The following is a 15,459-nucleotide window of genomic DNA, read 5'->3' as shown; positions in this document are numbered from 1 at the left end:
TGCGTCAGTTTGGGGCAATGGAAACTGGGGAGTGGAAGCCACTGAATGGAGCCATGAAAAATGTTGGCGTATTCATTCGTTTCGGCTATGAGTGTCACCATCACATCTATCCCCAGCCACTGTTTTGCACAGGGAGAAATGTTTTGTGCAGAGAAACCATTTAAACTTCCAAGTAATACTTAAATCATTTTATTAAAAATTTAGAAGGTTTCTTCTTTGTAATAACAAACAAGAATTGTTACAAGAGAACAATGTAAAGAACTAAACTATTTTTTACCGTGCACGTTTTCCCTCGTGTTGTCGTCAATGTTTATTTGGCCGATTCAGGTTCATGTGCTTTTTGTTTTACGAGCATAAAGATAAATTCACACGCCACCAAGCTCGCGAGGATCTACGGATAGAAAGTGCATGGAGCAAAGGAGCATAGGAGCTGGGTACAGGTTAGGTCGACCGCCCGGCGATTCGGTCATCCGATTTATTTATTTATTTATGGTAACAAATTGCAGCGTCAACTTAATCACCAAACTCTATTAGTCTCGGCGGCCATTGTGCAGGATCCAGATCCAACTCATTTCACGGCTTTGTACAAAGTCATTTCTCTTGGCCCGCCCGGCATTTGTATCTGAGTCCGAGAATCTGTGAGTCTGCAGCGGTCTCGGTTCCCCCGAGGCGGCACTCAATAAAACAAGTTTAATTAATTAATCATTATTCTGGCTTGGCATTTCTGCTTAGACTTCTCTGTTTATTCAAGTTATCCGAGTGGTGGGAAGGTAGAGTTTGGATTGCGGTAGTATGGTGTGTGGTGTATGCTGCGTGGTGTGTGGATTGAAGTCGATTGGGATTACAATGCTAAAACTTACGACTTAGTCTTGAGCAGTTCTCAAGTGTTTTGGCTTTCGCCCTAACATCTCTGGACTCTTACATGGTTCAAGGTTAGTCTGCGATGATTAATCATACTCACTGGCTGCCAACCCCTACTCTACTCTGGTTCTGGTTCTGTTTCTGATTCTGGCTCTGGTTCTGGATCTCGGCTGATGCTAGGTTCTAACTTTAAGTACGATTCTTAGTATTGCTCACTGGATACACTGTAGATACACCGCAGATACAGCCGTCCTGCGGCGGCACAACAACAAGAAAACAAACACTAATGCAGCTACTTACGACTAGGAGGATGATAAGTTGCAAGGGTTAAGGATTAGGTTAATCACAACTGGCTGGGAAACTGGAAGTGGCCGACAAGCGCATCTACTTAACCTAGATGATGGTCCTACGCGGCCCAGGGTCAATCACATTGCGGAGGAGATTCTACACAGAGAGATGCGATTAGGTCTAAACTAAGCTTAAACGACCTCGATGTTATCTTATCAATTCAAAGAAACGAATGGAAATAACATTTTTTAAAGACCTAAAGTTATCTTCTTTCTTCGCCGAAATACCTAAGGAAATAATATCCATGCTTAGTAAGGGATCACTACACTAGGACTTAGGAAATGATTATCATGAAATAGTCTAAAAAATAGTATTTTAGCATTTTGCTAAACATTTGGCACCCCGGGGCGAATACTGATGGTAGTTCTCAGAAAACTTTCTGATATCGAAAACATAGACTCAACGTGAATATGAAGATCAACTCTACCATTTCATAAATTTCTTAGTTTACTTTGTAAATTGTTTCTACTTCTAGACAGAGCACAATGTGCCTGCAGTTTTTTCTCTGTGTAGCTGCTTCGGCTAAGTTCAGGAAAATGACTAGCTATGAGAACTCGACGAGGAGGGGAGGTTCCTATCGTGACTTATCTAGCGATTTACCCTAATGCGTTTGATTGCTTTAAGCTGATGATTGGTCAGTTGCACACGCGCGATTCTGGGGCAGATTTTGTGGGCGTGTGATAAAATAATTGCTTGGTGTTTCGCTTCTAATTGACGAGGACATGGATTTGGACTGTGGACAGTGGACTGGACATCTTATTTACTCCATGCCATTCGCAGGCGTCTGCTGCTCCTCTTCCTGTGAATCGCCGAGGGAAAGCCTCGACTTGCCCGCTGTCTCCATGGATTTCCAGGTGCCCCCACTGGTGGCCTGCTGCAGGGATATGCGGGGAATGGACTTGCAGCTGCCCAAGATGGAGGTGCTATCTCCGGGACGGTCCTCGGATTCGGCCAGGGCGCTGAGGCTACAAGTGGGCGGCAGGATGCGGTGTGGAAAGCGTGGCGAACCTCTTACCCGTTCCCTTAGACTGGGCGGCTGCTGCACCACCGAAGGTCTCCGGTTGCTGGGCAATTGGAAGTTCACCTTGGTCTCCAGCAGCTTCACGTACTTTCCACCCAATGTCTGGTCCCCCTGTTCACCACCCGAAATAGTGGGGATGGGCAGGAAATTCGGATCCTTGGTAAGGTGATCCAGGTGTGTACCGCTTTTGGTCAATGAGCCCCTGTGGATGGGCTTTAAGTGGTTACCATTCGGGTGGGAGGACGACTCCGAGGGAATGGAATCCTGATTGGGATTATTGTATATGGCATTGCAGGACGCCGTTTGAGAGGAGGGAATCAGGCGGGTGAACAGACCCATGTGCGACTTGAAGGCCGCCTTCAGACCCTTTTGGTCCGCCAGGCTGGCCGTGGATCCCTTGTTGCTCGAAGTTGTGCGAGAAAATATCCCTCGTAATCGGTTTATCAAGCCCGTCTTAGCCTCCGTGGCCTGCTGATGGGCTAAACGGAGGTTAATCAAGTCCTGTGCGGGCAGGCAGGCCTCTTCTAGTTGCGGCTGGGAGGCGAAGGTCACGGAGCGCCTCATCGGGATCTGCATGTACTCGGCTGAGGGCCAACTGGCCCGGGGAATCACAGGAGGCAGCACGGAGAGCAGGAGATTCGGCAGTATTCCCGAGATGCTTGGTGTCCGGTTTTTACTGGCAGCCGGAGTCTGCGAGATTCCACTGGTTACCGTCAGTTCCGGCTTCAAGTGACCTCCACCCGTTAAGAGCGAGGTGGACGACGAGGTTGTGGTGGAGGTGGTGGTTAAACCCGACTCGAGGAGCCTCTCCAGCTTTCGAATTTCGGCGTCCAGAGCCTGGATTTCCTTCTTATAGACCCTGTTTTGCACCTCCACCCGGTACTGCAGTTCACGGCGGTCATCCACCACGAATCGGCGTGTGTTGCACTCCATTTTGAGACCCATGCTGTGGATAACTGGGTCGATAATGTCGTCTGAGGAAGAATGGTTTTTAAAAGATTAAGGGAAAAGGTCCCAGACAGAACATAGGATTAATGGAAATTAAGAACCAAACCGAATTTTGTAAATAACCATTATATCATTGGTCCTCTGAGCAATACATACTTCTTGCCCAGATGTCGTGCAGTTTTGGGATGAAGAGCAGGCAAAGAGTGGCGGTGGTGCTGGTTAAAATCAGAGCTGTGATTGTGATGAAGGCCAGGGTGACCCGCTCGGAAATCAAGTTGGCCAGAACCACGACAATGGCGCTGGTGATGACCACACTGTAGACCGACACTCCAATGTACTGTGAATCGTTGAGGGCAGGGATCTTCACGTGGCGCGTCTCCCAGGCCATATAGACACCCACCACAAGAAGTAGACCCTTGTAGGCGTACAGGACACTTAACCACGTTTGCGTGTGCTGCGAACGGCAAACCTCAACCTAAAAGAAAAGTATAGAAAAAGATATTCATAGATTGAAAGTGATTAGATTATTATTATTATTTGGATTATTATTTGTTATATATATGTTTATTTTACCTGAGGCTGGTAAACGACACTCCTGTCAGTCGCACTGATCTCGAGCGTCAGGTTGTGAAGATGCCGCTCCATGGGATCGGTGACCACCCAGAGGGTTACGAGCAGCGCGTCCACCAAAAGCAATCCCCCGACCAGCAGGATCAGCTGGATATCCTGCAGCATCTTGTCCTTGAAAACGCTGCCGGTCCGCGTGAATATCCGGTGAACTCTGTAGGTCTTGGCGAACATCGAACCAAAGGCCAACGAGAATCCGGCGGAGAGCAGATAGACGCGGGCCTGGTGAATAACGGGGAAGTTCAGGTTAGGGAGAATGTACTGTAGCAGCAGCAAGGTAACACACTAAGTGTCATGTCAGGCAGAGCCAAAGAAAACAAGCCGCCGGCAACAATGGGGGGAAACAAGTCATCAATGGACCACAATTCTCAGAGTGCTGGAGACTTTGTTGTGCGTTTCAAATTTATGCAAATAAAGGAATATCACAAAAGTTGTAAATTTCTGTGTCATGTGTTTGCATTTCCCTGCCACAATCCCCAACAATAACAAAAACAAAAACAAGCAGGCAACTGGAAAAGCGGAACACCAGAAGAAGTGGTTACAGAAACAGGAACAGAAACAACAGCGGCCAGCAAATTTCCCAGGAGTGGCGTTCGAGGCAGTTGTTAAGGGGAAAAGTGGAAAAGCGGAAAAGCGAAGGGCCTGAAGATCGGGATGGAAAGCTCGTCAAACTCGACTTGGCTTCTAGCTTAAAGATGAGCAGATTTGCAGAGAAAACCAACGGCTATTTATAGCCAGCAGGCGCAGTAGAGTGTCTTGAAAATACACACGGGACACTCGCTTTTCAGCTTAGATTTATAAACACTTTTGAAATAACATTCATCTGTACTTTCATCAGTGAGTTTTATATTCCGCAGGTTGTTTTATCGCCATCTACATGTAAATGAAAAGCAACATTTCTCTCAGTGCATAAATAAAGCAAACACATGAGCGCGACTCGAAAGTTCCAGCCTGAAACTGAAAGTCATATTTGATGAGGACCCCACATGCCTGCTTACACACAGAAGCCCGTCAAAGTCAAACAAAGACGGCTGAGCGGAAAGGCGGATAAGGATGCGGATATGGATAGGAATGGGGATGTCGGAGCCGAAGGATAACAACTCACCGTGCAGACCGTAGCGAAGGAGTCCTCCGCCGAGGGCAGCGTCGAGTGGTCCAGACCCAAAAGGATGACGGTGGCGTACACAAAGATGCAGCCCACTGCGGTGATGTTGCTCAGCTTCGGGCTGGAAAGTTTAATTGCTCTGTGGAGTGAGAAGGGGAATGGTCATGGTTATACGCTGAGGCGCCTCAAACCTTTGGAGAAAAAGTGCAGAGTAACCGTGGAGTGCGAAACATATATACTAACGCAGCTAACGATGGCTCGAGAATCCAACTGAAAGGCCAACCAATTACTTCACTTCAAAACCGAAACGAGTTACGTGTATAATGGTTTTAATCGGTTGAGCACTAAAAGCAGTTAACTCATCAAGAAAAATAAAGAAAAAGTCCGCCCAAACTCTCTTTTATATAGCCACTAAATATTTTATAGGCATTTAATGAAAAATAAGAAATTCCAAAAATCAGAGGCCATAAAAAGAGTAAGCCAATGATTTATGTTCCTATCGCCTTACTTGAGCTTCCGAAAATGCAGATTGAACGCCAGAAAGGCGATGGCCAGCGCGATTCCCACGCTGGAGAGGGTGGCGATGGTGTAGAAGGCTAGTGGTGCGATGGTGGCCACCCGCAGCTTGAACACCCGCTTGGCGATGGGCACCTGCCCACTGTGCCACTTCACCGGCCGGCAGCGGGGACACCGGAAGTCCAGGGCATCCGTGGCCGGATAGTAGAGGGCCACCGGTTCCAGCAGACCGCGCTGGATTTGGTAGAAGGCAGTGGTGCCAACGCGATCTGGGCCGCTGAAGGACACGGGACCCTACAACATAAAAGAATGAAATACTCGTGATGAACTGAAGAACCTTAGCTCAAAGTTGAAAGGGGTTGGAATTCAGTTGAGTAGATTCCTTACCGACACTCCGAGGAAGTGGAGCTTGCCCATCTGCTGCAGGAACTCCCAGGCCATGTCGCTGCGGGTGTAATCGAATCCGTCCAGCTTCGACTGCTCCTCGTTTCGCCGCCAGTGCTCCTCGGCGGCTCTCAAGGCCAGGGCGATTGCCCACACGGCGTCGTAGGTTTGCGGCGCGTACTGCGAGATCGCCTCCGGAAAGAGGTGTCCTCCGCTCATGCCTCCCAGGCCTCTCCTCCGCCGCCGGCGGGAATCAGAATGTGGTGCAGCGATACTGATCCTGGAGCCAGAACCGGATCCAAGTCCATCCTGGCCGTGGAACTGGGCGGATTGCTTGCGCAGCTGGGAGTTGAACATGTGATTGTTCTGCGGAGTGGAAACGCGATTAAACAAGCCTCGAATGCCGCAGGAATGCCGCCAGTAATGAGATTGCCTACAGCAGCTACCACTCTTGCCCCAATTTCATGACCAGCACTAAAAGAGCCATAAAAACGCGTCTGCGATGGTGAATGCGAATGCGATGACAGGCCGGACTTATGCGGCTTCCCACTTGGCAATCACCATCGCCATCGCCATCGTTGAAACCATCGCGAAACGCAATCGCAGCCTCGGGATTGTCTAATCAAATAAATCATTTCATTTCGGACACGCACAGAAAGACGGACGCGACAGGACAACGCAAAGGACAAGATAGTCGCCTGTGTGTACAAAAAAGATGGAATAAAAGTCTTGGCAATTCCGGAAAATGTTACTTAAAGCAGCCAAATATACAAGTGGGTCTTTGAGAGTTGGGTTTCATCCAATTTATATGCATTTCTTCTTACAATTCAACCAAGATTTAGTTCTTACTAATTCCTCAAATTGAATTATTTATAGTTAAGGTTTTGTTTTTCTCATCAAAAACATGTCAAACTAATTTCTCGCAGTGCGCCTTCTGAACTTACCAGTCCACTGTAGCTCACGTTGTTTCCAACGATGCTGTTGTGCGTTGAGACCACGATGAGGTTCTCGACGGCCAGCTGCAGCTCGTGGTTAGAGCAGGCGGTGCGCTGGTCCGGCCACCATGGGGCACCCATGCTCTCGTGGAGGATCCAGGCGTAGTCCGCCCCGAACATCCGAAGCCTGTAGGCCTCGCACAGGATCTGGGGGGCCAGCTCCTGCGAGAAGCTGCCGATGATGATGCGCGTGTCCGTCTCCTGTGGCGATACGAACGAAACAGAACGGAACGGAACGGCATGTGCCCATTTGTCATTTGTCATCCTTCGATTAGCACCCACCCACACTTAAAGAAAAATGGGTAACAGTCATGCTGGAAGGGGTCTCTGGGCGATGGGGCCTGCTAATGAAAAAATTATCCATGCGGGCTGAACGAACCAAAAACTTGAAGAAACTTAGAGAAAACTTGTTTAAAAACTAAGTAAACTAGGTGCACAGGCAAATAAATTGGTCTATAAAATACGTTTCATTTTCATATTTGTTCATGCAAAAGCTTTTAAAATCAACAGAACAACGTTCTCACTATTTTAGTTTACCCATATATGAATGTTTATATAATTTAGTTAATTTTAATGTTTGTCTTTTAAACAAATATTCAAAAATATTTACGTTCTACTTTGTCGATATAAAATACAACGAAAATGTGTGTTTAAATCGAGCAACAGTTTCCATGAGGTGCACCTGGGCACCTTGAGCTTACCCTGAGTAGGAGCAGCTGCTCCTTGAAGTCGGTGGCCGCAAAGGTGATGGTGGCGGCACAGGATATGTTGGCCGCCTCCAGTTCGGTGACCAGATTGTTCACCGCCAGCGAGTGGACCTCCTCGTTCTGCGAGAAAGTGGTCACCGTGCCCCAGCCGAACTTCCGAATGAAGGCGATGCGCGCCGGATTGTGCGAGGAATCCGGGGCCACGGTCCTGTAGAAGTAGGGGAACTCCCGCCTGTCGCTCAGCGCCGGCGATGTGGAACCGAAGGATACCTTTCGTCGAAGGAAATCGTTAGACTATCTTTGTATACTGTACACAGGGTCGCTTGAAATGCAAGACACGCTTCTAGAAATCCAGCCCCCCAGCTCACGTGTCTTCCCAGTTTCCCCACTCATTTAACACACGCGCAGCCGAAATGAAACTTCAAAGGCCAAATGCAAATGCTCTAAGTGAATTTGTGGACCTCATAATTTGTGGGCTGTGGAAATGTTTATGGCTCAAAGGTTTATGGGGTGCTGGAATCGGCTGGATTCCGCAGCATTTATGCTAATCGAGCTACGCACGTGAGTTGATTAGATTTTTGAGAAATTGCCCGATTACGGGGAGTCGGTTGGATGAGCCGGGCGAGCTGGATTATTTGCATTTTAATCAGTCGCAGATGACTCACCTGCACGATGTTCCAGTACGGCACCACCTTCGCCAGACTCTCGGTAACCTCCGAGCAGGCCGATCCCAGCAGCATCACCATCCTCGTCGAGGGCTGTGTGTAGATGGCGTGGAAGAAGCGATCCACGCCCACTCCGGGATCGCACTGAATGTCGTAGCGGGAAAGTGTGAAGAAATGGAGGAGCAAAGGACACCACATCAGAGATGAGCAATGGAGGGCAGGGCAAATATCAGGGGCAGAGGCCGTTGCTCACTGACTCGTTTCCCCGCAATAAAAAAGCAACATGATGGCGCAATAAACATTTTTAAAATGTCGACTTTGAGAGAACAGGCACAGCCAGAGATGCGGCTCCAGATAAGGTCGATGTGCATATGCATACACTTAAAAAAATCTTTCAAAAACCTAGTAAATTAGGTGCTCAAATCATAGAAGAGTTATTTTGTCTTTGCTATGGTTTAATTTATAATAAAACAAGAGAGAACGCTATAGTCGAGTTCCCCGACTATCTGATACCCGTTACTCAGCTAGTGGAAGGGAGAAGGAGAGTCTTAAACACAGTTTTTGGCGGTTTGTAGGCGTTATAGTGGGCGTGGCAGAAAGTTTTTTGGCAAATCGATAGAAATTTACAAAACCAATACAAAAATGAAAAAATTTCAAAACATTTTTCAAAAGTGTGGGCGTAGCAGCTTTGGGCGGTTTGAGGGCGTTAGAGTGGGCGTGGCAGAAAGTTTTTTGGCAAATCGATAGAAATTTACAAAACCAATACAAAAATGAAAAAATTTCAAAACATTTTTCAAAAGTGTGGGCGTGGCAGTTTTGGGCGGTTTGTGGGCGTTAGAGTGGGCGTGGCAACATGAATCGACAAACTTGCGCTGCGTCTATGTCTCTGGAGTCTGTACGCTTAATCTCAACTTTCTAGCTTTTGTAGTTCCTGAGATCACAGCGTTCATACGGACGGACAGACAGACAGACGGACAGACGGACAGACGGACAGACGGACAGACAGACGGACGGACAGACGGACATGGCCAAATCGACTCGGCTATTGATCCTGATCAAGAATATATATACTTTATATGGTCGGAAACGCTTCCTTCTGCCTGTTACATACTTTTCAACGAATCTAGTATACCCTTTTACTCTACGAGTAACGGGTATAACTAGACGAAAATTTCGTTTCACTGTTCTGCGTTATCTGTTTTTAATATCAAAGGATAGAGTTAGTAGATTGCTGGTAACAACTTTACATTGCTAGGAATTTAGTGAGCGACTTTGTTTTTCTTCAGTGACTGTGTTTTATACATTTGCGTGTCCCATCAAAGCAGGCAACGACTCATCGCAATAAAAGCGCGAAAGACGGAAGGTTGATGACATATTTGCCTCTCTTTTAGGGCCACAGCCACAGACGCAGCTGCTATCCGCTACGTTCTTTTTGTTGCAGATTTTCTTATTAAGTTTTAATGTTGCACGCGCTACTGAATGAAAATTCAATTTCGTAATGGAACAGCGACGCCTAGAAGTGGCGCCCAACGAGGGGCATACGGTTACGCCACGTAGGAATGACATTCTCACCTGAGTATCGTTGGTCACGAGCTCGAGGGTGTAGCCGGGCAGCAGGCGCTTGCGGTTGATGTGCTCCACGGCCATGGTGGCAGCTCCCAGTTCGCTCAGACCATCCGGACGTGGACCCCGCGATGTGGACAGCTCGAAGAGTCCGAGCAGCACGATTTTGCCATGATTGCGCTGCATTTCGGCCGGCGACATGCGGCGCTCGCTTTCGAACACCTGGTTGACCTTCAAGTATCGCTGCCTGGGCGGCAGATTCAGGAGGTGGTGGGCGTGGGAGGCATTGGTGCTGCCAGGTAGATTGCTGTGTGAATTGAGGCGCTGCTGCCGGCGTTTGACTTTCGTCCGTTTGTACTTCCAATCGGAGCGGGGTGGAACCGGAATCCCCCCGGCAGCCACAGTCGATGCCGATTCTCCGGGTGGCGAGCTGGACGGGCTGGATGTGCTAATTGAGGCAGCACCTGGCCTAATTGCCTCGTAGCCCAGGGCCTGCAGCTCGGCTGATGACTCCATGGCAGCCGCTGCCGACGTTGCCCAGGCAAGGGCCAGGACCAGCCTCAGTCCCACGGCCGGCCATGGTCCGTATCTGGTCCTTTGGACCGGTTGAATTATGCGCATCCCGTCGGCAATGGCCAATGGCCCATTAATCACCAAGGCATTTGAATCGTCGGCTATCAGGGGCTGCAGCAACAAACAAACACGAGCCACACAGCACACAGCACAGGACACCGGAATATATATCGCCTTTTTATGCACTCTGCCGACAGGATACGCTTATCGTGTCTCTTCCGACGAGCGGCTCTTCCTTCTGCTCCTCTGCTCCCTCTGCTCCCTCCTCCTGTATCGGCGTCAATTTTATCGCCTTTTTATTGGCTTCACTTTTGCTCGCATTTTGTATCTTTTTGCACATTCACTGCCAAGCATTCGCCCATAAAAGTATGCAATGCTAAGGAGCTTCTCGATAGGTCCGATTGACACGATTGAGTATCACGGGAAAAAACTACGCGACATTCGCTATTTGCTGTTATTTCTTTTTTAGTTTCAGTCACTTCTCGTAGAAAAAAGTTTATTCTAATTAAGAATTTTTTATATTCGATTCAAAAATTATTTGAATATTTTTTTTGTATTTCTTAAGTGCTGTAGTATGAAAGTAAGCTGTACAAACATTGAATTTTTTATGTGAAAATGAATGGTCATGGAAATACCGAAACAAAAGGGCGGCCCAAAACGGCATTTCACACCAATTCGACAGTCAAAAGGATTAAGACGAAGGCTTCGATGAAATGGACACACCCCGCCGCTCGCTTCTCTGCTCATGACTTGTTGTGTGCCTGCCACTTGGCCATTATTTTTTATGCTAATGGCCAAGCATTTTGCGCTTTCATTGCGGGCTTTTGGACAACTTTTTGTCGACTCTCACGCGCCACAGATTTCTGTGGCAAACGCTCTTCTCTGTATGCGCGCGTATGCATAATTGTTTTGAGATTACCAACTTGCAGTCCCTTTGCCGCACTCCCACCCGCTTTTCCACCGCCCACTTACCCACACCTAAGCCCACTTTATAGACGCTTTCTTTCGCGCTTTCTGCTTTTTTCTTTTCCACATTTCATACAGCACGCTTTTCGCTGTTCGCCTAAAATAACTTTTTGGCACATTTCGCTTTGTTTTGTCCCCAGAACAGTGGCGTGCCCCGAAGGGGGTTCCAAGCCCACTTAACCCCTCTCTGGCACTCCTTAACCCCTGGGTGCACCGCCTACAGTTGACATTTGGCCTCTACTAACCCGTTTGCACAGAGCTACTCGTGCCACTAACAACTCATATTCGTACGTGCACTGGCGGAAAAATGAGGAAAATTCGCAAGCTAATGTTGCCGGTCTATGAGACCTTCTTCTTTTGACACAAGTTGTCTATATAAGTGTCTATATAACTAGTTGTCTGGTTTATTTGAACACTTAAGCTGCAACGGTTTAGAGGCAACTCAATTTAGAATTATTTTAAATTAAACAAAACACGTGAGTGGTTATTTAATTAAAGCTAGCTTATCAATATAGACAGCTTTGTTTATAAATCAAGTTATTAAGAGAAGCGATGGCCATATTTCAAACTGAGCTCAATTCCGTGAATTGACAATGACCAAACATAACTATGGCCAAACACTTGAACAATCAGAACGAATTCATAGATTTCATTGAGCTCAAGTTTTCAAGTACAAATGTACATACTTGAGTGCCTTTTATTGTTTTTCAAAGGGTTAATCCCCCTATAAATGTATGTTATATATAATTATCAAAGCGTACAAAATGGTGCATAGAGACCACTCCTGGCTATTTTTTGCCAGTGCAGTGCACATTTGAGTATATGAATATTTAGCTGCTGCTCTGCTCTAGTCCTTTCTATTATTCTGCCATATTTCACAATTGTTGCCGTGGTATTTAAACCTGCACTTATTTATGGCCATGTGTGTGTCGACCCCCTCAGCTCCACCCTGCCGCTTTTGGCCATCGCCCGCTTTAGTTGTTATTTTCATGCTTGACATAAATTATGCAAAATGCTGGCTGCATTTGTAATTCAGATTCCATACTCGCTGTTCGTCGTGTGTAAACTGTAAACTGCAAGTTGCAACTACTGGCAGGCAACTACTGGTGGCAAAAAGGGGAACAAAAAAAGAAAAGCAAGAAGAGCTGATATGGAGTGTGCTGAGCACTTTGCCCATTCAGAGATCCAGAGATGCCATCCGAGATGCGATGTCAGAATGCCTGATGCGATTTGCTATGCAGCCAATACTCAGCTGCAGGCGGATGAGATGGGTGTGGGAAAAATAGCTTTGGGGATTTCCACAGGGATTACCACAGACAATGCAGATCCGCTTTTTCGGGTTCACTTAACTAAAACGAGTATTGTCTCTGCTCAGTCGTGGGAAATTACATTCATAAATATTGCGCATAAGACACACATATGGCACTCACACTGGCACTAGCACTGACACACAAATGACAATTTATTGGCATATCATACATATTCAAGCCATAATTTCATTTGTTTTATTTAATTTGCCATTTCGGCATCAAATCACGCACCACGACGATGGAGGCTTAAATCTCTCGAGGGTTTTGTATCCGGATTTTACTTCTGCGACTGCGAAGTGCAACCTACGAGCTCCAGACCGCAACTGTTGGCCGCCGTCCAAGTCGCGCTGCTTTTGTCTGCCGACTCGCAGATTGAAATGGCAGCCTCCAAGGAGGCTGGGGTTTCAACTTCCATCATCCACCTTCAACCGGCTTCTCTCTCTCTCTTCGGCAACCTGAGGGCGCCTGCGCGGCAGAAAGCGCGCCAAAATTTCATTCATGAAAAAGCGAATCGGAGTTGGGGGCGCTCGGGGACAAGCAACAAGCTGTGGCAATTGAAAACTGGCTGGGAAAGCTGGGAAAGTTTATATTATGTAAATTAATGCCCAACATGAAACTAAATAATTTGCAACTGTTATAATGAAAAATTCATTTATCCCGCTGCCAGAAGATTTCGAGAAAAGAGGACAGCTGTCGATTCGCATTGCCTTCGCTGGAGGAACAAAAAGTACAGAACAATGGCGAGCTGACAGCGAGGACACTCTTAATTATGGCTGCATTGAGTCAGTGAGACTGACTGACCACCGTCTGAAGCACTGAAATACTGAAATAGAAGTGTCCGCCCTGGCATTTGTTAAACATTCCATTTCCAGCTGGCAAACAGTCGATGGGAAGTTCTTTGGCTTTTCCCAGCTCGACAGGGCTTGCATAATGCGCCCGAGTTTATTTTCCCTTTCCGTTTTCCGGCTGGCCTTTTGCTTGGTTCGCTTTTGTTTTGTTTTCGTTTCCCCTATTGAGCTGCAATGAAAAATAATTTGATTTGATTGCTATTCCTCATCAATCTCTCCATCCATTTCCACATCCACATCCATCCGCTTTCAATGACCTCCATTCAAAAAATTGTAATTAATTTTCTGGCCCCCAACTACCAGCCACCGAATTCATGTGGAGAGCTGCATGCGAGTGGAATGGTAAAGTTGATTTTATGAGCTGCCAAACTGCAGGCCCCTTCATTACACTTCTGCTGGCTCCCCGGTCGGGCAATCCATTTGCGAAAATGATTCAATTCAATTCTCTTGTACACAGCAACAGAAACTATCTATTCGGTAATAAATAAAAGGTAGATATCGAAAAAGTATAATAGCTGATCGAAAATGTTTGAAGACCAAGCAGGGACATTGAATGAAGTTTGTAAAGAGTTAATCAACCTCAAAAATAAAGTGTAAGCAAACTACCGGGGGATTTTTTTACTGTGTAGGGCCTTGTAAGGTAACTCGATAGATGAAATGGGGAGCGACGAAGATAACGGGCGAGCCAAAGATTGCGATTATCGCCACTTGACTTGAGCTGCAGCCTCCTCGGCGCCATCCATGCAAATTTGATGACACCTCCACCACTGCCCCCCTCCCACCTCCTCTTCCACCACTGGTGGAGTGCCAAGTGACAGAAAGATACAGCATCCATTGGATTCTCGAGCTTTCAGCTACAATGGCAGTGCAGTGGGGATTGCGAATGGGAGCGGGATTGGATTGCGACTGTTGTTTGGTTCCCTCGGCTCAAGTTGGCAAATAAAATGCAATTACACCGCAAAACTCAATTTCAAGTGTCAAAAAGTTGCACTGCACTTAAGAAGTTAGTGATGTTGCGACTGTCGACTACCCCGTACCCTGACTACCCCATGAAAACTGAGAGAGCTGAAAGGCCAAAGTTCAGCTGGGGCACAAAGCGGATTATGGGCACAACGCCTGCCGGAGGAGCAGCCCGAAATAAATCCCGAATATGACTTCCTCTCCAAGTGGGGCTCGCTGCAGGAGTGATAGCCCTGATAATTTATAGCCCAAATGGGCGATATATTGGCCGTGTTCTGTTTATGTTTCTCTTAGCTTGCAAACTAATTTGCCGTCGAGGGAAGGGGCTGAAAGGTGGACGTGGCGATTGCCTGTGTACAAGCGGCCTCCATTTGCATTTTAAATGAGCTGGCTGGCAAACTTTTTACAATGCCACTTGAAATGTCGGGAAACTTCTCTCAGGCGGGTGCTTGGAATACGGCTTGAGGACTGGACACCTGCACCGTATTATAATAACAAATATTTGCTGAGGAGAGAAGGCATATCAAATAGGAAGTAATACTTGCCGTCTTTGCAGGAATTCAGCCTACGCTGACTGTTTGCTGTACAAATCGAATCAAGATTAAGTGTCGCTTTAGAGCAGTCTACGTATTTAAACTGTGTGATTATGGAGGGCCGGATTAAGTGTTCGCCGAACTGGATCTGTGTTTGGATAAAGGGTATTCACTGTTCACACTGACTGTCCGTCGTGTTGACAACTATCTGTTGTTTGCTCGTTTGGTTCGTTCTGTTCGTTTGGTTCGTGTGTCTCGCTTTGTTTGCGGACACTTGGCAAATTGGCAGCTTCCCTAGTTTTAGGCTTCTGGAACCCAACTTTCGGGCAAGACGAGTCAAAACAGTTTACACGTTCCGGTTTCCACTGCCAGTGCCACTGCCACTACCACCGCTGTAGCACATGGCGTATGCGTAATTTAGTGCTGCATACTTTGCGGCGCAAATTTGCACTTTTGTGACTTGTTTAGCGACCCTCTGCTGATGTCCCCGTCTCGACAGCACTTAAAATCAGAAATTCAATTATCTCCC

At 47.1% G+C, this 15,459-nt stretch overlaps 1 protein-coding gene across 6 annotated transcripts; it reads right to left on the bottom strand.

Moving 5' to 3' along the window:
* Positions 1 to 694: 694 nt before the first annotated feature.
* LOC6526339 (gamma-aminobutyric acid type B receptor subunit 2) lies at positions 695 to 13,712 on the bottom strand. Of its 6 annotated transcripts, none has more exons than XM_039370301.1 (11): positions 12,591 to 13,196; positions 9,750 to 10,814; positions 8,178 to 8,321; positions 7,507 to 7,782; positions 6,755 to 7,006; positions 5,814 to 6,176; positions 5,419 to 5,720; positions 4,911 to 5,049; positions 3,752 to 4,027; positions 3,335 to 3,653; positions 695 to 3,204 (listed from the first exon to the last, which is right to left on the bottom strand). In XM_039370301.1, the coding sequence occupies exons 2-11, from the start codon at positions 10,359 to 10,361 to the stop codon at positions 1,970 to 1,972; spliced, it is 3,918 nt and encodes a 1,305-aa protein (XP_039226235.1). In that variant the 5' UTR covers positions 10,362 to 10,814; positions 12,591 to 13,196; the 3' UTR covers positions 695 to 1,969. The 6 variants fall into 6 exon arrangements, with proteins under 6 accessions (XP_039226235.1, XP_039226237.1, XP_039226238.1 ...); XM_039370303.1 differs by having other exon boundaries at positions 9,750 to 10,791; XM_039370304.1 differs by having other exon boundaries at positions 12,710 to 13,196.
* Positions 13,713 to 15,459: the final 1,747 nt, after the last annotated feature.

This window comes from Drosophila yakuba, chromosome 2L, assembly GCF_016746365.2.
Source record: "Drosophila yakuba strain Tai18E2 chromosome 2L, Prin_Dyak_Tai18E2_2.1, whole genome shotgun sequence".
NCBI lineage: Eukaryota > Metazoa > Arthropoda > Insecta > Diptera > Drosophilidae > Drosophila > Drosophila yakuba.
This window is presented reverse-complemented; position numbering and strand designations above follow the sequence as displayed.

What these genes read in the sequence shown, in the direction of transcription:
- LOC6526339 (XM_002087425.3), bottom strand. Translation starts at nt 10,361, where the DNA reads ATGCGCATAATTCAACCGGTCCAAAGGACCAGATACGGACCATGGCCG. An exon ending in AGCAGCTGCTCCTACTCAGG is followed by an intron (nt 7,007 to 7,506) that starts GTAAGCTCAAGG and finishes GTATCGCCACAG; the next exon opens with GAGACGGACACGCGCATCAT. An exon ending in GCACGACATCTGGGCAAGAA is followed by an intron (nt 3,205 to 3,334) that starts GTATGTATTGCT and finishes ATTCTTCCTCAG; the next exon opens with ACGACATTATCGACCCAGTT.